The 25,651-nt window shown below is 44.1% G+C and overlaps 1 protein-coding gene across 1 annotated transcript; it reads right to left on the bottom strand.

Annotated features, from left to right (window-relative positions):
* Nucleotides 1–1,421: 1,421 nt before the first annotated feature.
* On the bottom strand, nucleotides 1,422–22,860 carry LOC146190051 (ESF1 homolog). Its single transcript, XM_084604784.1, has 11 exons — nucleotides 22,173–22,860; nucleotides 21,613–21,717; nucleotides 18,720–19,059; nucleotides 17,120–17,294; nucleotides 11,363–11,591; nucleotides 8,050–8,199; nucleotides 7,541–7,668; nucleotides 5,277–5,424; nucleotides 3,466–3,557; nucleotides 2,239–2,403; nucleotides 1,422–1,774 (listed from the first exon to the last, which is right to left on the bottom strand). The coding sequence occupies exons 1-11, from the start codon at nucleotides 22,588–22,590 to the stop codon at nucleotides 1,442–1,444; spliced, it is 2,283 nt and encodes a 760-aa protein (XP_084460910.1). The 5' UTR covers nucleotides 22,591–22,860; the 3' UTR covers nucleotides 1,422–1,441.
* Between the last annotated feature and the right edge of the window lie 2,791 nt (nucleotides 22,861–25,651).

Below are 25,651 nucleotides of genomic sequence, written 5' to 3' on the forward strand. Positions count from 1 at the left end.
TAAGAGCGCAAATTAAGCACTCAACATATCCTTCGCCTGGTTTACCAAGGCAAGTTGGTCTTCCATCTGTGCCGATGACAGCCAGGCACTCCAGGAGGGAGGTGAAGGGAAGGGGATGTAGTGACTGGACTGGGCGACTGGACAGGAGTAGAGGCAGTGTTCTAGACTGGCATACAGCGCAGGACAGTTGGAACAGGAAGGGTCTGAACGAAGACGGAAATGGAATTGTCGGGAAGGTGTAATAAGAGTGTTTGTTTGAATCCTACGAAGTATATGTGCTTGAGCAACGTTGAGATGCCGATGGGGGCGGGGTACGTTCTACCTTTTCAATAGCCAGATTATGTCTGTTACAGGGCACATGATGCTCCCACTCCAGTTAGCCCCGTATCAACGAGCTGTAACCACCTTATCCCAGCCCATTTCCTACTCTCCGATGCCCATGGCTAGTTTCTGTCGCCCAGGAATCTATGTTGTTACCAAAATGAACCGTCAGTTAGTATCTGGTCTCCAATTTACACATCCCACCCAAATCTATATAGTATCTTCCTCATGAGATATCTATCATTGACTTTTTTCTGTAATCCAAGGTGCTCTTTTTCTGCCTCTCAACGTTTCCTCCCCATACCTCACTGCATTATCCTTACTTAAGTTGATACTATTGTGATCCAGCATGTGCTGAATCATTGCAAACAATGTACTGGCAGGGGTTTCTTACTTTAGTTCATGATGGTCCATATTACTCGACATGTGAAAGCAGCTCATTCCACTCACATAACCTTTTTGCAGCTGAGTTTTATTTTTTTCATGCTGCTGCGATTTTTTTTCCATGTTAATATCGTGGAAATTTTATGCTAACAAGACACTTCAAAGCTCTGCAGGAAATGTTATTTTTATTCAGGATTATACCATAGAAATAAGTTGTACTCAATACAAAGAAATTGACAATAACTAATCTGAAAAATAATTATCTGCTAATTAGGATGCCCAGGTGCTTAGAAAAATTTGTTGGTGTGATATTTTTCAATACATGGTACCACACATGGATAGGAAGATTCCCTTTGCAGAGGTTTTCGTCCGTCAATGCGTGGATGCATGCGGCATACTGCCTCACCAAGGCTACACTGCTAAGAAGAAAACAAAGCGATGCAGATGTAGACACATGCGCTCCATCCGTTGTTTAAAATTTGCCCTACTAGTTCCATCAACTTGTGTGGCCTCTCGATAATGACACCATGTGCTTGCATCACTTTTTTTTATACGAGTGGTTTGGGCGCGGCAGGGAGTGAGTCCATAATAAGTGTACTTGGGATTGGCAAGGGGTGTCTATATGTTACAAACTGAGTGAGCGTGGCAGTGAGAGGGTTAACAGCAGGTGAATGCAGCTCAGCAAAGGTTATACTATCACAATAACAAAGCAAAGATTTTTCATAGTTCTTGAGGGTCACTTTTTATTTCTGCTCTTCATCTGCTGAACTTTGAGTTTGACTGAGCTGGCCAGAGACGACAGAGACTGCCGGCTCGGTTTAGGCGCCACAACAGGTTCGGGTGATGGCGGCAAGTTGGATTCTTGTTGTGATGCTGGCAATGTCCGTGGTGCACTGCTGGTGGTAACTGCCTTCGGGAGCTCCTTCTCCGGGGCAGCAAGTCTCCGCTTCTGCTTCTCGGCTAACAGTGCCTCCATGCCCTTAGTCTTCTTGAAGTGCGAATCAGTCGGGTCGACGTTGAAGTGATGAGAGTTGTACAGTGCCGAGAACCTCGGGTCAGCCAGATCCACCTGTAAGAGGCATGCATAATGCCAACAGGTGAGTGTTCTCCGCATACTAATCATGAACATATGACATTCCCCAATGGGTCCGTAACATACAAAGCAAGCACTGTTTGTTCACAATGTAATTTCTACATGAGCCAGAACATACGCTACCATGTGTGTGTGTAGGAAACCATTCTAATTTTCTCTCCCCATCTAACTCCTAACCTTGGCAACATTTCCTTTTCCACTGATGCCATACCACTGCATAGACATACTAATGGTTATCCATCCTCTGGATTACATATGCTACCTATCTTTTCACTATCTTACCCATATCCAGGCCTTTCCAGTACAACATGCAGCATCATAGGATACAGAGCCCACTAAGTGGTTTGCATATTTTTGGTGAACACTGCATGCATGCAGAAAATTTGAGGTATTTTGCGTTGTTTATATTGTGTGCACAGTGAGTGCATAGGTGAACCCACCTGGAAGTCGTCTCCGTCTGGCTTTCCCTGCTTGGCTGCCACCTTCTCTGCCTTCCTCTTGCGTTTCTTGCTCGGTCCCACCTGGTTCTCCTCAAGCAGCTTCTGGAGGCTGAAGTGGTGTCGGCCGTCATCTTCTTCGTCCATAAGAAGCAACTCAAGCTCCGCCTGCATTTGGTGGGGGAGGTGGAGAATTGATGATGGAGGCACGAATTACCGGAAACTGATTTCCAACAGCTCAAACTATTTCTTTGCGTAACATAAAGTTTGGTGCCAAACAGCAATGGCTTCACTGAAAAACAAATGAATAATAACTGCAAAGACAGAAACAAACCCCTGATGTACTCATATTTAAGTGTGTATTCTGATGCTCGAAGCAGTGACAACTGAATACAACAGGAACCACATGCTGACATAAGTAAGAAACCAAGAATGCATGCAGCCCTAGCAAAGTTTTTGTCAAAAGATATGATTGTCATTTTGGCGTATATAGTTAAACATGCTTGTAAGTCTTTACTTCTTTTTTCTGCGATCATGTATGAGTCGGTATGTAAAAGCATTGCAACACTGCCCACATGCCTATGTGGCTGTCACTACTTCACCTTTCCATTTGCTGATGAGAACGTGGTGGTGATATATTTTATGGCACACCTTGAATAATTTTTCTTTACTTCTACATATGAACTGAAGATAGTATGCGGTCACGAAAAATAACAATTGTTTTAACATTATTTTATACATAAGCAAACAATGGAACGATTTAGCGTGGTTAGGTGAAATGTGAAATAGGTATGGCAGCGATCTGGTTTTGGTTCAAGGCTTGGTGTTCAAGGTCGAGCAGGCTTTAGAAAAAGGTAGATGAAAGTGGCGAGTGGGCTGGGCACCTCGGTGCTAGCGCACTATGAAATTATGAGGCCACTGCGGTGTACACCAGATCCATTTTGCCAGGTTGGAAGCCATCCCCAGCAAACATGCCAAACAAGTATACGAAAATCTAAGATTGCTTTTGCATTCTCCTTATGCTGCTGCAAAGGGAAATCAGGTCTGCCTCTAGTAGCCAGGTGCGAATGTGCCATGCAGTTTTTAGGCGCAGGTTTTTAGGTTTCTTGGCTCCGGCAGCATCTCACAACAGTGATAGAATTTATTATTGTTGCGTCACAAGTAAAAAAAAAAGACAACGAAAATTTCCGATGTCCTCACTCCTTTCAAGAGTTTGCGAGGAACACTTGCCTTGCTTTTGGTGCTCTCCTCATCCTCGACCTTGTTCTCCTCAGTGCCACCTCTCCTCCTCTTCTTTTTGTTTTTGGCACCTTCTTTGGATGCTGTGGGTCGATAGCAGTAAAAAGGACTTACAATTTTGTACTGGCTTACATTTAAAGGGACAAAACGATGGAATTTAGGGACTCAATTTTTTTCAGAGCAGTGGAAACCTTCCTGTCTAAGGTGGTTTATTCTATAGTAATTTTGTTAGAGATCCAGCAGGAAAATTTGAATGAGAATTTTTCGATCAGTGCATGCGCCCATTTTCATGTAGGCCAATGCTGGAAACCATGAGCAGCAACCGCAATGACGAATGGGCGCGAAAAGTGTGATGTACCAAAAACTAACACAATCTCGCCTGCAATGCAGTAACAAGAACATTTAAGTGTAGAGCAGCGTCCATTTCAGTTTCCACATTTGAGGCTGTTACTAGAGATTGCAGCATAATAGTAACACGGACGAGACGAGAAGAATGGAAACACATGCGCTGACTAACAACTCTATTTTATTTCCCTAAACCAGATTATATAGGCACCCGGTCCAAGACAATAAAACGAAGAACCAACACATCACTTCATGCATCCGTGGCACAATTATCACCTTTGTCTCCCGTTCCTGTAATCTTTCAGCTTATCATTGGTGTTCAGATGTGACATTTATTTATCAATATTTCAGGATATTGTATTGCTAGATCTGTACTGTGAGTCAAGGTGATTTCATTTCTATCTAAATCTCATGACACATTTCGGTCAGTGTTCTGTCCCTTCATGACACAGATAAAACTGTGAAAATGGCTAGCAAATCTTATGATCAGGTGCAAAATACAACATAAACATGCTTTTTCTGTCTGACCTGTGTAACTTCTAAAAGAAAGCTGTGGTATTTAACACAACCATCTGCTGCAGCAGCAACCAGTTTGCGCAAGGCTTGTGACACTTTATATGTAATGCTGCACATTCCAAGGTCCTTGAATGCAGCTAAAGCAAACTAGATAAGCAACACAAAGTCAATGATGTATAGATGATTGTAAAGACTTGCAAAAAAAAAATCTGTTGCTAAAACTTTACTCTACAGAGCAAGATAAAAAAGTCACTAACCTGCCCCAATGTAATATAAGCCAGACATAGTGAATGCTGATTAAGGTACCAATACCTCATATATACAACAACCAGATTCAAATGAACAATTATAACTTCATTACCGCTAGCACCTTGCATGCAAGCTCCCGTCTTGATAATGGTAAAATGATTCAAAGGGTATGCCGCTCTAAACAACACTTTTAAATTTTCATTTTTGTCTAGAACCATAAGCGACTGAAATAAATTACCCAAACATATTGTCAAGAGCCGCAGTATTGATGCATTTATTGAAAATTTGAAGAAAATGCGCACATCATGTTCTTGTACATCATCATCATCATCATCAGCCTGGCTATACCCATTGCAGGGCGAAGACCTCTCCCACATTCCTCCAATCAACCCAGTCCTGTGCTAGCAGATGTACAAGAACAGCCAGCATGTTCTTGTAGATCTGTGTCCAAATAATTCACTTCAGTTCATGCTCTGATGTGATGTAAATGATGCTTATTGTGTGGTGTATGTAATTTTCTTTTTGTGCTCACTCCTGCTGGGAGTCTGCAGTATTGTTAATAAATAAATAAATAAATGAATAAATAAATAAATAAATCACCTTCACAGTGTTTCAGCAAGGCTTCAGCAACAACATGGCAGCTAAGACCTCTGTCTCTGTGTGCATGCGAGGATCAAGGAAGCACAGCTCACTTTTCGGAGGTGCATTTCGCTTGAAGAAATCGTCATCCGGGTCCACGTCTGACGGGAGCTCATCATCCGAGAACGCCTGCTCCCTGTTCTTGGCATCATCATCTTCTTCTTCTTCCTTGTCCTCACCAGAGCTCTGCGCTTGGGAACCCTGTTGCATCACGAGATGGAGGGGGTCAGAGGCAAGGAAACAACTGTGAGCAACTAGGTTAGCAAGGGCTTAAGATTTGTCAAACCACTGCCGCACATGAATGTGATGCAGGACTTCAAACGCTGCCAAATGAAGGCTGGCAATAACTTATCATGGCTAGATTATTGCTAAAACTGCCACGTGCATCAGTCCACACTTGGGAAGCACATTGGCTGTTTGATTGTGACTCCCACCAAATGCTGATACACATGCTGTGCTGCTTGAATATTACCCTGGCTTGGAAAACAAAACCAAACACGCACGCACACCCTAGACAACACGCCAACTCCCAGGGATGTCCTATTTAAGTCCCTACCTCCTACATCCTAACAGGGTAATCCGCAGGATGGCCCTGCGAGCTCCCTTCTGGGCTATGTTTGAACCTCCAAAGAAGGATCTCCGTGGGACGTTCCATTTACTTGTCCTTTATAAGACCATGCTAAATACATTACATTCCACGGCAGTTGTAAGGGATCATGCACCTGTCGCACGAAAGCGAGTGAAAGAGAACCGCACAAATTAGCTTGAAATGTCAAAAACAAAAGGCATATCTGGTCGTCATAATAGGAATTGGCGCCGTCCTTGATACAATACTCAACAGTTTTTAACTAAATTTCGGTTGCGCTTTTCCAAGAGTCTATGTTGGCGGGTTACAACTGATTGTTCATTGTGGTTTTTCAGAGCATATGAACAGTGAATGTAAGCTCATAATTGCATTAGCTGACGCATCGGAATTGGTTCCTTTGGAAAATGCATAAAAGGCGGCCACGAAATATGCTGCATTACATGCAGCCTACCATGATATGAGAGGTAAGATTCAATGTGAATTACATGCTCGCAAAAAGAGCATATGTTAACTGCAACAGTTAAACGTGGCATCCAATTATCGCTGCGCCGAACTTCATGGCGCACAACTAGCACGTGGCACCGAATTTCTCTGAAGAACACAAAGCAGCTCTGACCAATCGCTTTAATTATATATTGTCGACAGAGAAATTCAGAGGCTCAATTAACAGAATGCTGCATGTGACCTTGACTAACTGTACTGCAAGCAAAATAAATAACTATGCAAGAGATTATTTTATATAGCTTTGCTCATATGCAGTCTAGCACTGACACATACCAGGACACCCTTGTAAAGGAGTATATATAGAAGTGCTTGAGAAAAGTGCCAATCTCAAAATGGTGATTCATGTATGATTTGCAAAACGTGAATGTGTGTAAGTTTGAAGTGTGCATAATTTGTCAAGAACCGGGAATAAATATAAAAGTTTCTACTGTGTGTTGTTACACACCAGTATGCAACATTCCGTGTGTCTAAAACGGCACCCAGTACTAGGCATATGCAGATAACGCTGTATTATTGTACAGGCTAGTGTTCAGCCCCCGAATATTGCTTCTGCACATGGGCGGTTCGAGTACGTAAGAATTTTTTTTAGACAGATTCAGCTCATATTCAACTCACTGAGTTCAACACAAAATAATTATAACTGGAAATTTTGAGAATGGTAAACTGCAGCACGGTGGCCACTTTTCTGTTGAAGTTCAACTCTGCCTCAATATTCTTCCCAATCAGTCCTGCCCTAATTGTCCCAACACAAATTAAAGATCGCATCTAGAATTTGCACATAACACCAACATGAGCTCAGAATTATTTTGAGAACTGGAAATGAAGCATTTTTGGAAGACAGCACATGATTTGCATGCTTCTTACAAGACCTTAGCAAGACAGGGCTTAGAATAACAAGTCAAGCAGAACCCCCTAAACAATGTCCCAATATAATCCCAAAACACCAAACATGTCTCACGACGGTATTGTTTGAGACGTCCTGAGGAAGTCACTTGTTTCATTTGGGATGCTTTGGGGATTTTTGTGCGACTTCCCCAGACATCCCAATCTCCCATAATCAGAATCCCTGGGATGTTTGGGTGTTGTCTGGGAAACACACACACTAAGGCTTGTTGCTATTATTGTGCAGCCCTTGATTGGTGAGCCAGCTAGCAATGGCAAAAAGACGACACTGCCACAAAAGGAATGAATGCAGAGTTTGCAATGATGGAGGGCCCAGCTGCTAACCTGCTTGATCAGGCTTCGTTTGAGTTTCCGCTTTTCCTTGCGCTTCTCGAGAAATTCCTGGAATGGAGTTTTTTCCTCGGGTTGCTCCTGCTTCTTCCTGACCAGGTCTTCAACTTGCTTATTGAGGCCTGCGAGCAGCACATGAGGATATTGATGGATGTAGGCCAGGTAAACAGATAAAGAGCTAGGACATCACCTCAGGACAAGAGTGAACTACATGAGAACTTGTAAGAGAATAAGTGCCTGATAAAACTAGTGATTATATATTGACGTCTGTTACAGAAGGTTCGCTTTTGCTGAGCAGTACAATATGTCAAGTCAGCTCAAGGACCTTGTGAGCAGAAAAGCAATAAACCCTGGTCCCCCTTCTCAGTATCCAAATGCCCTAACCGCTCGGCCACTACGATGGGTAAAATTTTTGGGAAAAAAAAAAGTGAATTTATGATGTCAAGACAGAGCACACAAACAGCAAGGTGCACTGATTTGCAAGCAAGAAGAGACAAACTAACCAGGGTTCCATGTAACCTCCATCTCAACATCGTCGTCGTCATCTTTGTCATCCTTCTTCTCTCCTTCATCGAGACTCTTCAGCAGGTCGCGGTACTTCTGGATCTGGGCTTCCATGGAGGCCTTTTTCCCCATTCCCTGCTTGTCCTCACCTATCAATGGAGTGCACACAATGACTTGCTTGGTGACAAAACAAAACTAGGGACATGCAGAAGCGCTAGCAAGAGAGCAGATTTACAGAGGCTAAACTACGACAGCTTTATTCTCTTGAAAAACAACAAAGAACAACTTGCAGCCACACTTCATCCTAAATGTACGAAGTGGCAATTATGCGAGGTAACAAAGGAAATAAGTGAGTGCGAAATTTTAACTTTGAAGTTCAATTTCTGCATTTTTAACATCCATTTTTGGCTAATGCGATCAGCAATGGAAACATGCTGCCAGCAGGGCTACCCGGCACCAAAGATTATATCATTTCTTCCTGCCCTTATAATGAGTGCTTCTAATGAATGTAGACAGAAACTCAATAATTTAAATTTGAAGGGGACCACAAATCTTGTGGAGATTCAAAATCCCCCTCGCCCGCACGACACAGCAAACACCCCCTCTCTCTCTTTCCTGGAGAGCTTTCATCTTTCTCCTCCTGCCCTTCTTCTCCCCCCCCTGGAGCTGTTGTGAAGAGGGCGGGGGGCGAGAGAACTGGGTGTAGTGCACCGGGCGGCCCCTCCTCCCTGCCCTCTCATCTCGGCGGACAGCATCTGCATCCTGGGGGATACGACATCACAACGCTGGAGCGCGCCGGATGCTGCTACGAGACCGAGGAAGAATGTTGGGCACTCCCAATAAACAGCTTGACCTGCTGGCTGTGCCTCGATGCGTCGTTCTTCACGCCACAGGCGTGGTCAGAGCTAGTGACATGGCATTCAGCTCGGAGCGTGAGCAACTGTGAAGACCCCCACAATATTCAAATATTTGAAGAAAAAGTTTGAAGAAAGCAAAAAAGAAAAAAAAAATCAGAATTTCAATCGAGGACAGTCTGACTGCTCTTCACTACGTACAGTTGACGTTGACAATAACCAAAGAACACTAAACGGAAGTTCAACGCAGGTGCGTTTGAACTATCTTGTATTCAGTACTCTTGTAGGTGGGGATGTCCACACACCAGCTTTCGTGTACATACATGTAGGTGGTCCCGTATGTGAATATTCCCACCTTCCAGAACCGGAAAAAATTTCAGAGACACTTAACGGCCCACCTACGTGTGTGAACACGAAAGCTGGCTGGTGCAATGACCTCTCCCCTCCTCCTCCTTTGGCGATGCCTGCTGCGCTAGGCCATGTGGGGACTTTTCTAGCCATATTTCCTCCACAAATGCCTCTGACTTTTGGAGAAATGGGCCTAATGCTGAAGTTTCATACAGATCGATGAAGGAAAATTCCAAGCCCTCAGCATTCAATTAAGGCAACTGGCGCAGTATACCGCATGTCAGAGTACAAGCGGTAACATGAGAACCTAATAACAGAAGACGGCATGTTGGTGAATGCATGACATCTCATTTGGCCCTGTCTCAGGCACACGCTAGGGAACACACAAAATGTAAACTCCTCCATCTCGTCCGAACATGTGACTGACATGCGACTGATAACAATAAGTGCACCTCTCAAGGCACAATGCACCTTAGCTCAAAGATGTTTCATTTCTACGATGGGGTCCCAGTCAGTAGTGTGACGGTACGGTGGAGTTACCATGCTTCTCTGCGTACCGGTTTTATTTAATCTTTTGCATGGCTGTCTCGAAAAGAAGGGCTCATTAAATTTTGGCTGGTAAAGGCAGTAGCAGTAGCAAGAAAGGCAGTGGTTTCTACAGCATTATCGATGAAGCTATTCCTTTGGTTCTTTTTCTCCATTTGGAGCCTAATTTGCACTTTGTTCAGGTTGTGATTCACTGTTGGTTTGCCTCAAAGTTTGGGCATCTGTATCCAAGTAAACATGGTAGTGATTGCACTGCAATGTATGTGTATGCGTGACAGCAAACGCTGAATAAAGTGCCATTAAATATTTTTGCACAGAAGCAAAAAATAAACATGCAATTTAGTTGCTCGTTTACAATGTCACAGGCACTGATCCTCCCCCCTCTCATTATAGAAATATAAAAACTGAACTTTGACGATGAGTAGTGCATGTATAATGAATAATCAGTGGCATGAACTGCCTTAGGAGAGCATTATAAGTTAAAAGTGCAAATAACATAACAGGAACACGAGAAAACAGGACGCTCTCGTGCTCGTTGTGTCACGTCTGCCTCATGTTTCCTAATGTTGTCTGCGCTGTTAGCTTATAATGAGTCACCAGCAAACCCAAGTGCATTGCTCGTAAAAGAAAAAAGAAAAGAAGAGCTAACCTAAGGTGCCACGCATGTTCTCGATGAGTCTTTAGCCCCTGAAAAGGCCCAGAGCTCGAAACTGCCTGCACATTCTGTCACCAAGAAAAAGATCCAAGATGCTTACAGTATTTATGTCAACACTGCCTGGCGTTGTGCAAACAAGTGTTGTAGCTAGGCACTGCCTGGTCCATCATGAAGTACTAACTTGGCAGCACAGTGTGTGCCATCATTATTAGAATTTTGTTTGAACTTTGGTATCAGCATTGTGTGCTATTCGATGCATCAACTTTTTGCACCATTAATTAGTGACCTGACCACACTACTTGTTACCAAAGACACTATTACAGCTTTCCTAGTTCCCAATCACTACCATGGTTTCTCTAGTTACACAAACTAGGAAGAAATAAATATTGAATGTACTTGATTTAATGCCATTGTGTTTGTGCATGTAGAGAATGGTGGGAATGAGATTAAATTAATCATTCGAATTCTCTAGAAACCCGAAATGTGGTAACAAACAAAAATTTGCTGATGCCTTGACATGCTTGTCTCCCATACACTCAAGCAAGCTAGTGCGCCAAGGGCCGTGGCTCTTGCAGCAACAGGCCTGCATGCTTCTATAGGATGAGTAACGACGCTGGTGCCTGTTAAAAGCATCATGATCTCTAACTCGCAATACCTTCGAAATAACCACTGACAACTCACCCAATAAGCTCGTGAGCTGCAAGGAAAAGCTAGCCTTTTCAACAATCTTCGGTCAAAGACCCAAAGAATGTGACTGCTTCTGCATGAAAGGCCACATGAGAATGCATGAGAGGCCTTTGGCAGAACATTGCAGATTTTTGTTCTCGCATTGCGGATTTCAAAATATTTTGTAGCAGGAAGTAACGAACTTCAGGTATTGTACCCTGGACGGGGGCTCAGAGCATTCACCTTGCTCTTGGCTGTCTTCTTCGTCCTCCGAAGATGATGAGGCTAGGTATACATTGAGGTCGTCGTGGTCACCGTCCTCGTTGAAGGCTCGCTGCATGGCCTCTGACCTACGAGGGTCATCCTCATCCCATGTTAACTCTGGGTTGACTGACATAAGGGCAGAGGTCACGAATGTCAGTGGCTTGTAGCTCTGGGGATTGGGAAGGCTGTCAGCGACGCTGCTCGGTTCCTGCAATGGATAATTTAAACAACAAAAAGCTTTTGCAGTAAACAATATAGTCAAACGCACTTATGACAATACTAGTGAAGTGCCAAGAAAATATTCTTATAACTGGGCTACACCGGGGAAAAAAAGAAAAGTGTAATTTTTAAATACCAATTTGTTTTTTCATAATTAGGGTGCTCGACTACTGTTCCCAAGAATGCGGGATCGAATCCCGGCCTCGCCGGCCGCTTTTCAGTGAAGGCAAAAAGCTAGGCGCCCGTGTGCTGTGCGATGTCAGTGCACGTTAAATAACCCCAGGTGGCTGAAATTTCTGGAGTCCTCCACTACGGCGTTTCTCATAGCCTGAGCCGCTTTGGAACGTTAAACCCACAAACCAAAACCAAAACAATTTGTTTTTTCATAATTAAAGTACTCACTCACCAAACTCTGGTGCAAACCAGTAGCGAGTCACTACCAGAACAGGGCACAAAACAGGGTTCAGACTTAAAAGAGGGACCACAGGAACAACATCATTACTGCGGAACGCTTCGTCTTACAGCTGCTTAAAGCCTTTGCAGAGTACAGTAGTCGCTTCTACCACGGCTGTACAAATGTTTCATGAGCCCTTCTTTTCAAGACAGCAACGCAAGAAAGTCTTAATCTGATACAGAACAAGCACGGAAAACCATTGTTGCATTATAGCACTGACTGTGGCCTCCATGTAAAAACGAGACGACTCGATTTGCTAAACCAGATGGTTCCATCTTAACTTCTGAATCTCACTAACCGTTATTAATAGCAATTTAGAAAGAAATGAAGGAGTTTACGTTTTGCTTGTCCTGCCTCTTTTGGAGGAACTCAAATCTGCGCTCTATGCACAAATGTGCCGTTCACAGCTATTAATTTTTCACGCGCCACTTGTGCTGCAGCTTGGAAGTAGTTAAATCTCGTTACAAGAGACACTGTTACCAGAGACACTCGGTTATAAGAGACATTTGAAAATGGTTTGGTTGGTTTTCCTATGTCTGCCATGTTAACAACATTGCATACAAGAGACATGGTTACAAGAGACACTCGGTTACTAAGGACAATTTTTTCAGGTCCCTGGAGTAAATTCTTCACTGTTTAGAAGAGACACAACCCAGGTGTGCTCATGCAATGCAGCTGAAGCATGCCAACTCGTACATGATGCACTTCAGATTCCCTTAGCTAAATTCTATTCCATATCAGCATCCTTTTTGTTGTATATGTCAGGAACTAAAAGGAGTGCTTCCCCATGATTGGAAAGTCAAAACGACCCCGTTGTTTCAGCCACTGGCATCGCATTACTAAGCTTGGGCGAGCATCCAAGAGACTGCCGAGGTACTAGAATCTTTTGAGGAATTCGTATCTGCAGATGTGGATCTTGTGTGCTCCCGAAGAACTTACAGACTGTGCAATTCTCGCGCAAGTAAATGGCGCATGTGCCATAGCGGATGACTACGAGGACATTTTAGAGAAAAAATGTCAGTATCTGAGGGTGACAAGCGTGTAAGAGTGCTTCAAAGGTAGTAAAGCAACAGAAAGGCTTGCAAAGTGAAATGCTTTGCCTCCAGAATTTGGGAAAGAATACACTCTGCACTCACAAAAAATACACACTAGTATGAATAACTTCTTTAAGTTTTCCTGAACAATTTCCTGTTAATGCGTGTAAATGCATTTATGTGCTGACGTGCAGTAAACATATCAACACAGTGCTTTTAGAATTTTTGATTACAAGAGACCTTGCTTACATGAGACATCTTTTTTGGGTCCCTTGAGTGTCTCTTGTAACGAGGTTTTACTGACCGTCTGCCAGTTGCCTTAATTAGATGTTGAAGGCATGAAGTTTCCCTTTGTCAATCTGAGTGAAATTTCAGCATTTTTTTTTTGCCTGGTCCTGGAAGTGCTGGAGGGACTCAAGGAACTCAAGCCAGTTTTATGGTCCCTTGATACAACACAATTGTCCGGACTCTCGTTCATTGTAATTGTCAATGCCACGACAGCTGCAATGATCACCTCTTCAGTGTTGTCCTCTTTTGTTTGTGACTGTGTTGTCACATGAAAGAATTCCTTCCAGTCCTGACATTCTGCTATTAGTATCACTGTCCACCAAAGGTCAACACCATGATCCCTGCATTGGTGGCAACTTTGTGGGCCTCCGCACCATTGGCAACTGAACAATGCCTGCTTTCCAGAAGCGATTCTTGGCTAGAAATCAAAGGAGCTGGCAGGATTGAGGGAATGGTGATGGTAGGCAGGCAAGAAGTCGCACTGGCAATGCATGTGCACCTCACCAACGGATTCACTTGAGAATGCAGCACTGTGTGTGCCACACAGAATGAAAAACAGAAAAAAAAAAAAAAAACTAAGTGTGTGTGTGTGTGTGTGTTTGTGTGTGTGTGGGGGGGGGGGGGGGAGGGGGAGATGCTGAAGCTTTGGCTTTGATGCAACAGCTAAAATGGCTCACCTGCAAACTCTCCTCATGGATCCTTGTTCACGTACACAGGCTGTGCTACTTTCATAATTACTATCCCTGCAGCAAATTACAATGTTGTGCAAAGCTTGGCATGCGCTTCTTTTGTGTGTGAAGATGACCACAGTCAAGTATTAATTTCAAGGGAGACGCAGAAAACATTTTAATCCTATTTCAAACTTTTCAGAAATGCTTACTGTCATACTCTGGACCCATTGCTAGAGCACTGACTGAGACATAGATTCAGTTCCTGATGTAAAAGAAGAAAGATGCTTTGACTTTTGACAGTGCTTTTGCGATATGCTACCATCAGCCTAAGCAACCATGCTGTTGCTGGTAGGCTCCTTTCGGCTCTTTCATAGCGTGACAACGTTTTAATAGTTCTAACGCATGGACAATGGCTCACTGTAGCCACTGTGACAAAACAATACTTAATAGCCATTTTCATTCACCAAAACTTGCGAAGGCTGCCGCTGCCGACACGGTGATGGGTGGCGGACAACGTTGTTGACAGTTGCTGTAGCCGAGACAGGTGTGGTCGGATGACGCAGCAGTGTAGCTCTTACTGGCTTCATATCAGAAAAGAAAAATGCTATAAGGACTTTTTGCTAGTTATCTGGGCAACAGTAGTATGCCTAAACAAGTGCAGAGCGATCGGAAACGGCATTGCCAGAGGGGGCACCAGGCAACGAACTGTACTGCTCTCTGTCTGCCCTACTCATCACTCGGCCTAGTCGGTTTCGCCAGGCGGCACTTCGAAATGGGTTAGCGCCGCAATAATTAAAGGTTCATCTTTCATCACTGCTTTACTAGCAAGCCCACCTCATAATAAAATAAGCTCGATAAGACATGAGACATAAAACGTGTTCGGCGACAGTCCTCATTCGGCTATAATTCGCTCTGCGCCGACGGCTGCTTTGGACCACTGGCAACATTGCTGGGCGCTTCAAGTCACACTGGCACTTCATGGTGATTGTATGCGTGTCCTGCAATGTAAGCAATTGGTTTGGTTTTTGGGGTTTAATGTCCGAAAGCGACTCAGGCTATCAGAGACGCCATAGTGGAGGACTCTGGAAATTTCGACCACCTGGGGTTCTTTAATGTGCACTGACATTGCACAGCACACGGGTGTCTAGCTTTTCGCTTCCATAGAAAAGCGGCTGCCGATGCCAGGATTAGATCCCGCATCCTTGGGCACAGCAGTCAAGCATCCTAACCACTGCGCCACCCCAGCAGTTCGATATAAGCAACTGTTGATTTTAGTTCTCTGTAACCAAAACTATACTCAATTGCCATTTTCAGTCGCTAAATGTTGTGAATTTTCTCTCCACAATCACCAGATTTGAACACATGAAAGCGGTGCTCAAAACTGTGCACAAAAGCGGTGCCTCGATCTGTGTGAGCATTTAAGTGCCTTCCTTCATGGTCGAAGCCTCTTCTGCTATTTATTTTTCTCAACTCCTCATATAGCGTAGGAATTTGGTCGAAATTGTAGCAAAGCGAGCAGATATCGACATCAATGCTGCTATGAGCAACAAGCCTATGCGGTGTGATGCACTGTTGCCCGACTGTCGGAGAGCAATTTGGCGACAGATGTTGCCGGGTGACAACGACATGTTTCAGAGTAGTTCGTGTTGGCATGGTATTACCGGATCACCAACAAGACGCACACATCATGCTTGTGGACACAGATGACCAATTGTTTCAGCAGTGTGACTCCACCATGCTGTCATGGCAGAGACACACTGCAAACAGAGCAGACAACGAGGCCACTCGTTGATGTCACAAGTTTTTGATCTACGTGACATTTCAATGCTATGTTTTCTGTGTTTTCATGTCAAGTAAAAACCTGGTGACTACGAACTGAAACCAAAACTGCTGTGTACTAATAGCATGATAATAAATTATGTATGCAATTTTGCTATGCACTATCTACAATGCTAAAGTGCAATGAAAAAATTTGGTGTCCCTACCCCTTTTATATATTCCCTCTGAAATCTGAATCATTCTCTTTATTATTCAGTCGTATGTGAAAAGCCACCGAACATCAACATAAAGCTTGCTTAAGCAAGCCACACAAGCATGCCGGCATAGCCTAAGGGTAGCGTCTCTCACTCAAAATGCAAGGGTCCTGGAAGGCTGATTCTGACCTCACCCTTGCATCTGAAAGGAGAGAGCCGAGTTGGCAGCCTCCGCTGCCTCTATTATCCGTGGTCATGTGCTCTTTTCGCTCTCACTGTGCCGGCTCGATCAGTTGGTAGTTCCACATGCGTGTTCGCTTTTGCATTGCAGATGTGGTTTGCCTACTGTGGTTGTAGCTGTCGTTTTCAGTGTGCTAGCATGGCAGCCACAATTCGCCGATTCTGCTGATGTCTGTCTAACTGAAGCTGCTGGCAGGAGCTGCCAGCTTGGCCAGCACTTTTGAGATGGAAATCGAACCCACTGGGGTCCTTGGATCCCATGTCGGACAAGCTACTCCTAAGTCATGCAGGCATATTTGTACGGCTTTGTTAAAGCATGGATTTACCTCTGTGTTGGGTGGTCATTCACATAATGTGGTAAATTATGTATGCTACATAATGCGTAAGTGCACCCTGAAAGTGAAACCCGAAGCGTTAGTGCATCTATTCCGCATCTTTCCTAACGATGTTACCTGACATGAATTGCTTAGGAATGCTGACCAAAGTAGCAGTTTGTTGTAATCTTATTCTCCAATTCAGTTTTTCATCATGTGCACATTTGCTATGCCCTTCACTTCTCATGTTTCTGTACCTTGTGACCTGCAAAGGTTTCTGCACACTGCTGCTGCACACTGTTTCTCACTTTGCATTTCCTTGATTGAAAATCAGTCATATGTTCAGCACTCTCAGTTCGCTCACCTTGTGAGCAGTTGTAGTTTAGTAGTTCCTCAATATGAATTTGTACCAACTTGTCAAGATTACCATCTTTACAGTACATTTCTTCTGTGGACTATAGATGTACCAGGCACAGACAACGGTATGGAAACTATGAAACATTTCAGTGCCAGAATAAAGCCAAGGGTCGGAACTGAGCTTACATCAGTGAAGGTCATGTCATCAGGTACAAAGCGCATGTCCAGGCAGGTACCACTGCTCTCATACTCGCGGCCGTCCAGCTCCCGGTACAGGTGGTCAGCCGTCTCGGCCGAGTCACACTCTGCGATGGCGTAGTAGTATCGCAGTCGACTGAGCTGATACTGCCGTAGTGCTTCCCTGCCAAACAGAAACCACAACAACCAGACACACAATTAACAGCAACGAAGGCAGAAAAAAGTGTCATGACGTGCATATAGGCCAAACTGACATTTTTGCATCGGTAACAGTCAGTTCTCATCTTGTATTACCTTTCATCTTGCACATACTAGGCGGTGATTAATGCAAATAGATAGAAACACCCATGTACTGTGCGATGTTGGCGCATGTTAAAGAACACTAGGTGGTCAAGATTTCCACTGTCCTCCACTATGGCGTCTCTCATAGCCTGAGTCGCTATGGGACATAAACATTATAAACCAATCAAACCGACATGGAACAGGTACCCATTTTTATTTTAAGGGTCGACACCGAAATGAACTCAATCCAATATTGCTTTGACACACACACAAATATTAATCCGCTAAATAAAAAATCGATTCAAAATTCATCATCTGCCTTTTTCTGGTATGTTTATCAACCATGTGCATGTTTCTTGGTATGTTAACCAAAGCCTTTTGCTATGGCATCCTTCATAGCTAAGGGTCAGACATTCTGGTCTTTATTTCTGGATATTCAGCAAAGTTCTTTTGGTGTTCACTTCAGACTAGAAGCTTTGTTTTCAGTGAATACAATGTGTTTTTCATTTGTGAAAAGAAGTCACTTATAACTTATCTTCAGCAATCTATTTGCCTGCAATCAATGCGCAAAGAGCCCTTAATAACTGGAAAAGTGCCCATACCTGTGCCTGCAGAAGGAAATATGTGGCCAGTAAAAATAAGGAAATAAAATAGATAGGAAATGGAGCTGTCAAACTTTTGGAAGTGTCCAAGAGGTGAGTTGCCGTGTTGTCTGTGTTGTGCTAGCTTGAGAGCAGGGCATCATGTGGTATGCGTGCCAACAAACGCGTGAAAATGGTGCTGAACCGTCACGGTAGCCAAAAGAGAACATTTTTTTGTGTCCCGTAAATCATGATTTCGAGTGTCATCGCATGCAGTGAAGACACTTGCTAATCAAAGTAACTGCCCCAAGCGGATGATGACAGGGAACAGTATTATACTAGCAAACGACTTGTGCCCACAAGGCACAGCCTCCCAAGCCTGCGGAGGTATGTATGGTAACAGCGCATAACCTCAAAATGTACAACTGACTGCTTAAAGCCAATGGTACACCGTCTAGCCGGACCCTGGTACGCGCACTTTGTTAATGTTCGACTTTGGCTAGGTGCAACTCCTACTCAGTAGCCAGCTAGCTGCAGAAAGTGTTGTTGTTGAGAGGTAACTTCTACATAGTTAATCTTACTGCCTACAGGCATAGCAACAATCAGCTACACTCAGAACTTGGTCCCAATCAGACAGTCATATTTCAATGTGTGGGATATGCGGGGAGCTGAACCAACTTGTGTGAAAAAGTCATGCTTAAGCAGCACAACTCTTGGCACTGCACCTTTTCTTCTTGGCATCAATTTCGTCCTCATCCTCAGCCATCTTGGAGGAAGATGCCTGCTTGCTGCCACGGTGGGCAGCCTCGACCAGTTCCGTGGGGCCGCTCACTTGCTCGCGTGCCATGCGCTCCTTGCCAAACTCGGATGGATAGATGCTGACGCGGTGGATGACTCCGCTGGGCGGCTTGAATGAGTCGAGCAGTACAAACAGATCCTGAGCGCGCAGCTTGTCCCAGTCAAGGTTGCACAGTGCCAGCCGCCGGCTCACGTGGTCTGACTGTGGGGCATCCCGGTCTAGTTCACCCCAGGCCACCTCGTCATCATCGGCACCCTCTGCTTCATCTGCACAAGAAAACGAACCGGGGCTTGGCATTAAGCGTCGCTTTATCAAATAACCAGCTTTGAGTACATGAAAATGGTGACATTTCACTTTAAGATGGATTCCTTTCTCCCCTGAAATTTGTGAAATGTGATTTTCTAATAGCTTCTAAGCAAAGGCAGATATTCTATAACTGCCAGCATGGAACAGATATAACTGACAAAATAAAGTTTACTGTGGCTGTAAACTACAACCATGTGAATGAGCTCCTCTTTCAGTACATAAACTTAGAATTGCTCAAGTTAGAACTTGTTGGTTTACACCGACAAAAAAACGACAAATTCAGTTTTTGAAGCTCAGTTTCAACCAAAAAACGGTCAGTGTTTCTGGAACGCAAGGCATAGCTATAGCTACCTGTTTAGCACGAGTTAGCCTCCCACAATGACGAAAACAAATTAAATAAGGAAGCCATGGGTGCAATGTGATGGTAGCACGTTAGACAAGCAGCTCATTTGTGCAACTTGAGGTATTGCTTCACTATGTTACACGCCTCTGCAGTCCAAGAAGCACCACATTCTCAGTGTCTGAGAGATAAAGCAGTGTTTATTCGCTATCATCACTAGCTGAACGCAGTTAGTCAGTTAAGTATTGGTTCACCTGCATGATAAACACTGGTATGAAACTGTGCTACAGCTACTGTGACGTTTGCATGTTAGCTCCAGCGCTGCCCATGTTATCCCTCTCGCCCAACTCAAAGAGACAACCGCACAATATCCTAGAATCCTAGAAGGAAACTTCTGCTGAAGTTTTCACCTGTCAGTGACCTCATCCATTTGCATTACTTTTTTAACGAAAATAGAAATTCCTCATACAAGCGCAACTCTAAGTACTACGATTCGCATATCAATTATTTGCGAATTATCTGTATGCTGAAAAAACCCCCGAACAGACTATAAGTGATTTTTGACCATGCACAAGAAATCACTGAAAAACGTCAATAATTCGTTAGTCGAAGATAATATTTGCCAAAAAAAAAAATAAGAAGCCAAATATATTGTTCTGAAATGAACACACACACAAAAAGTCTGCCAAATCTCAAAATATAAAAATAAAGACCAATCCCTGCTTATAAATGAGTTAAATAAAGCATCATGGCAAGAAGTCTCCCAATTCCACTCTTTTTAATAAATCACTAAGACACAGTTACAAGCCTCTGCATTGTTCTGGCTGCATTTGCTGAGAAAAGCAAGCCTAATGAGCATGCTGCACAACATGTGGTGTCACAACACGAGCAGGTGTTGACAAGTCACAAAAAAAAAAAAAAAAAAAAAAAAAAGGGAACTTCGCACCAGTACTTTTGCCGAAATAAAAATAACATTTCGTAAATTTGGCACCTGTGTCATAAAGCACGCCTTATTACTACAGTAGACACATAGTATTTGCCATGATAATTACAGGTTTTCTTATGTGCAATATCGACACACCTTATTAAGATTTAGAAAATTGGCAATTTGTGTGGTTCAGCATCTCAAACAGGCACAGTGGCTATGAAGGTGCTATTTTGAAGGGCTCTGGATTAATTCAAATTGAAACATTTAACTATGTCCAAGCTTTCTGAGCAGTATTATTCAATTCAAATCCTGAGCTGGATTAGTACTGAATCAAGTCCCTGAAAGGATGAACTTTTATGGCCTTGCAGGCATTTTGCATTGTTCTGCAATCTCAATTAACACAAAGTGGGTTTTGATCAATATGCTAAGGGGAGATAAAACACAAAATCCCTCTGCCAAATTACTTTGTCATGAGCATTCAAGAGTGCTGTTATGGGTCATTTCACACCATTAGTGACCTGTTTGTGATGTGTGTTCACTTCACGAGACATTCACCAAATTGATAACTGGCTCTGGCTTTTAGAAAAATCTCAACAGAGCTATGTGCTTAAAATAAATAAATAAAAAAGCATTAAAGAACCCCAAAGGCAAATCAACTGAACTTTTGTTGTAAGCAAAACTTGATTATTAAGCTCTCTGGGTAGGATGATTTTAGTTTACCAGCAAGAGACACATTTACTGCTGAACAAACTGGGCTGAAAAAAAGTAATATTTTTTTCCTTTGCCACTGAGGTCATGAGAATAATGACAATGGCTCTGTGATTACAGTTCAGAAGTTTGGTTGCAGTGTGGTCTAGCTTACAGATTGGCCACAAGAAAAAATAGACATTGATGCCATTGCAGTTCGTTTGTGAAAATGGCAACTGGCAATAATGTCTGTACTTCGTTTGCTTGCATTTTGTAAGCTATAAGAGCTCTATAAGAGCTCTGCATCTAGTGAAAGTGACCACTTTGTCATCAGGATATGGCAACTGGCAATAATGTCTGTACTTCGTTTGCTCGCATTTTGTAAGCTCTAAGAGCTCTATAAGAGCTCTGCATCTAGTGAAAGTGACCACTTTGTCATCAGGATGCGATAATTTGACCATACATGGACAACTTCATGTTGTCCTTAGTTAACATTAATCATGATGATATTTGATTATCATCATAGATGTAAAAGTGAAAGCTGCAGATTATAAATACCTTCGCTGCTTTCATCTTCCTCGGAGCTCGTCTCAATGTTGCCGATGCCTCGGGCAGGATCCCTCTCTGGTTCCTTCTCTTCATCAGCACTCGCCGATTGATCATCTGCAAACAAAACAAATTTGGACTTGCAACCCGCGCAAGTGTTTTTAAGTCGGAAAAAAAAAAAAAAAAGCAGCTCAAGCTCGATGACCTGAAATTAGAATGTGCCTCCTCAGAGCATGGAAAAAGTTCACTGCGCTTGCCAGAACTGCTTTACAAACATGGGGTAAATAGCCGAAAGGTTGTTGTTGCTACTATAGGTTAGTATTGTTTTTCTATTTTTTGTTTAAAAAGCAGGATGCAAGAAAAATGAGAAAAATACTGCCATGATTGAATGCACCATACACACTGCATGTTTATTACTTTGTTTCGTATTGTTGCCTTTGATCAGCTGTACACTTTTTTTAAAACATGCTTGTTGGCTGAGGGTTGAGAGCTTTTACAAACAACTGAAAACAGCAAAGCAAAATTAATGTGTAGTGGTTCCGTCAGAGACAGCTGATTCAGAGTTTTTTTACCTTCCTCATCTTCAGAATTTTCCGTCGTTTCTGAATCTTCGGCGCCTTCACCTTCAGAAGCGACATCCTCGGTAGATAGTTGTTTTAAATCCTGATGCTCGGAATCCGATTGCTGACGGTCCTCGACATTGCCTCCCTCCAAGTCAGTGCTGCCTACGTTCTCATCATCCTCCTTTTCAGACTCGGACGACGTGACGGCGTAGTACTTCTTCAGGTCCTCTGTCGTTGAGCTGTGAATCGGGCGACCGCGTTTGTCCATGACATACTTGAGCTTAAAGCGCTTGTCGTCGAACATGGCAGCGAAACGATTGTCAATCTTGACCTTCCGCTGCGATCGCGGAACGCCACGGAATCGTGGGTCCGTGGTGATGTGCTTGAAGCGCTCATCGTCGATTTTTCTATTACCTTTCCGCCTCATGTTCAGAGTGACTTACGGTTAACCGAAAGCACGTCGACAGTTGCACGTTCTGCTGCCGATTCCCCTTGCAGCATACGCGATCAAGTCCAAGCAAGTTTTCGATGCGGTCTGTAATACTTACAGTTTTAGAGCGACACCAAACCAACCGCGTATCCTACCCTTAAGTGTGCGGGGAACTTCGAAAAACACGACACCGACTACGCCGTAGTACCATCGAGCCGTCGCAACTTGCTGCGTGTTCTATGGAGGCCGCCATGTTAAATCTGTTTTGTTGATTTTGTTTTTGGCCGAGGCTAGAGACACGCCCGTGGCAGCAGCCGACCCCACACACGTTTCTCCTGCTGCCACGCACGGAAATACGTCACACTCAAGTGACCTGCGCATGATGACGTCAGTGGATGCGCGCTTCCGTTTAAAATGGCGCTCTGCAAGTGTTCAGCCATATGGTTCAGCCGAGTAGCGTTTCATCTGTGTGATATTTGCTCGTCATAGCTTTAAAGGTGTTAATTTTGTTGCGACGGTGTTAATTATTGCTATTGGTACGCATGAGCTATTTTGTGTTGTGAGTTGTGCGGTAAAGGCGAAGTGTTGCACGCGCGCAGCGAGAAAAAGTCAATTGCTGCGTTCCTGTCTCGTGTAAGATACTACATATTTTGGCGACGATGATGTTAGCTTAATCCAAGACCTTGGCGTAGACTGCTGACCGTCCATCATGAGCTTTTCAGGTCTGCAGCCGCCTCCGCCCTTCCGTGGGAGTAATGGAGGCTGGCGTCTGGTACCTCCACTAGATACCTCCACATTTTCTATACATTGTCGCCGTCGTCCCCTTCAGCACCTACCGCTGCTGCCTCACACTCCGGTGACGATGCTATCTTTATACTGGCGACGTAAATGTGATCGCCGCACGCCACCGTTTTCACTGCAGAGTACAAACTGCCGGAGAGATAGCATATGAGTACATCGGTGCTCTTCGCAGCCTTGGCGACTGCGGTTTTGGGAGCTTCGCGGACATCATCAGGGACCAGCTGGTGAAGACCATTAGTCACTATTTCAGTGAACGCCATCTCCTTCTTGACTCTGTCGCGCTAGACAGTGCCAGCAAGCTTCCTGTGAAGCAAAGGAGCTATCAGAAGAGGTCGCACCAGTACAGCGCGTGGGATGCGAGTGCACATCAGAACGGGTCCTTCAGGTCCCTTGCATCAAATGCAGTTGCCACCTATGTAAATCTTCATCTGCACTTCCGGAGTGTTCGCGCTATCGCCGCGGTTCTCCTGCCCACTTGGCGAACGACTCCACATGGCAAGCTCGCAAACGAAAGTGTCGTCGGTGCGGCGAAGTGGGCTATTTGGAATCTGTCTGCAAGTCGTCTGATCGTTCCAGTGAAGTGCAGAAAGTCGAAGATGATTCTTCCAGCAGTGCTGCTATTTTTCAGGTCTCTACTGTTCCTCTGCAACCTGTTGCTTTGCCAGGCAAGCTTTGGGATAAGCCTGCTATTGACATCGTGGGGCGTTTCGACCAAGCTCCTAGTAACTGTCGCTTTGCAATAACACTCATTGAGTATTACAGTAAATGGCCAGAGGCTTCTTTCACAACTGCCACAGTTTAAGAATTGCTTCTAGGTACATTTGTTCACGAGGATTACCCTGAGGAAATAGTGTCTGATCACGGACCACAATTCTCATCCTCGGGGTATACGTAACTGCTACTCCTCAGTTTATGACCCTTAACCCAATGGACTTGTAGGACAGTTTAATAGGGTTTTCAGGGCATATGTTCAGATAGCTCTTTGCGAGCAACGTGACCTACGTCCGCTATTATAACTCTGTCTACCACTGTGCGCCACATTCCACGACAGGAATCTCACTAGCCATCCTAGTTCATGGCCAGATGCCTTGCATAAGACTTAACGTTGTGTGCCTGCCCGGATCAGTGCTTCTCGACTGATCATACAAGAGCGCTGAAGCTCTATTGCCAGTGGCTAGAGCAGAAGCAAGCCAAATATAAGCTTTATGCAGACCAGCGGAGTGGAACCAAGCACTATGACTTTCAGATTGGCGACTATGTGCGAGTTTGCAAGCCGATTGTGTGAGGCAAGCTGGCTGCTCGGTTTCAGAGCCTCGAAGAGTTGTTGAGCGAATTGGACCAGTCTCACACCTGCTAAATGATGGGCGAGTGTGGCACTCGTCCAAATTATGAGCTGTTAGAAAAGCAGTTGTTCAGCGCCAACCTCCGCCCTCAGCTCTGATGGCTCTCCCCGCTAACATTTTGTTGCCCACTGACTGCACCCGAGTGTTGACCAGTCCACTACCAGAAACGCAGACCAGAGTCCAACCTCGCATAACCCCAATAACGCAGATGTTAGCCCGGGAACTTCTCATTTCTGGCTTTGCCCGACACAGAACCGACAGACCCCCCCAACCAAAGTGTGCCTCAACAGCAGCAACTACTACTCCTCTTCCTTCTCCCCGCAGAAGTAAATGTGAAAAGAAGCTTCCCGCAAGGTTTAAAAGACTGTGATGTATTAGAGGATATTTAGCTATTTGCCAGCAAGTTTTTTTTGTTTTTTTTTTAAATGCGGTGGAAATGTGATGAAGACGGTGTTGTTGCACATGTGTACGCAAGAAAACTAGGAAGTGAAATACAGAACGGCTGGAGAGTAGTCAATTGCTGCATTGCTGTCTTGTCTACGCTACAAGTTGCATTATGTTTCTTTGGTTCGAACCCGGGTGCTTCAGAACGATAGTTGGTTATGTAAAGTGTTGCTCAATTCAGGTATAGGCATTTGGTAGGAATGAGCTAGTCTTTTGCATATATTACATAGCCCTTCTGGCCTTTGTGCATATTGTCGCGTGCAAGATAAAGGGATGTTCCTTACTTTTGCTAACCTTCAAATAGTGTGTCGTGTGGTGGCTGCATGGTGACTAGGACAGTGAATTACGTTGACCAATATTTTTCATCATGTCGCAGTCACGATTTTGTACGAGCAGACAGAAATAGCTAAAGATCTTTGCACGGGGCAAATGGCATCTATGTTCTCATTTACCAATTCACTTGACCGGTT

This window comes from Amblyomma maculatum, chromosome 5 (assembly GCF_055883805.1).
Source record: "Amblyomma maculatum isolate TAMU_Amacu chromosome 5, ASM5588380v1, whole genome shotgun sequence".
NCBI classification, from domain to species: Eukaryota; Metazoa; Arthropoda; class Arachnida; order Ixodida; family Ixodidae; genus Amblyomma; species Amblyomma maculatum.

What these genes read in the sequence shown, in the direction of transcription:
- LOC146190051 (XM_084604784.1), bottom strand. Translation starts at nt 22,590, where the DNA reads ATGAGGCGGAAAGGTAATAGAAAAATCGACGATGAGCGCTTCAAGCAC. An exon ending in ATTGATGCCAAGAAGAAAAG is followed by an intron (nt 17,295 to 18,719) that starts GTGCAGTGCCAA and finishes TCTGTTTGGCAG; the next exon opens with GGAAGCACTACGGCAGTATC. An exon ending in AGAAGACAGCCAAGAGCAAG is followed by an intron (nt 8,200 to 11,362) that starts GTGAATGCTCTG and finishes CTCCATTGATAG; the next exon opens with GTGAGGACAAGCAGGGAATG.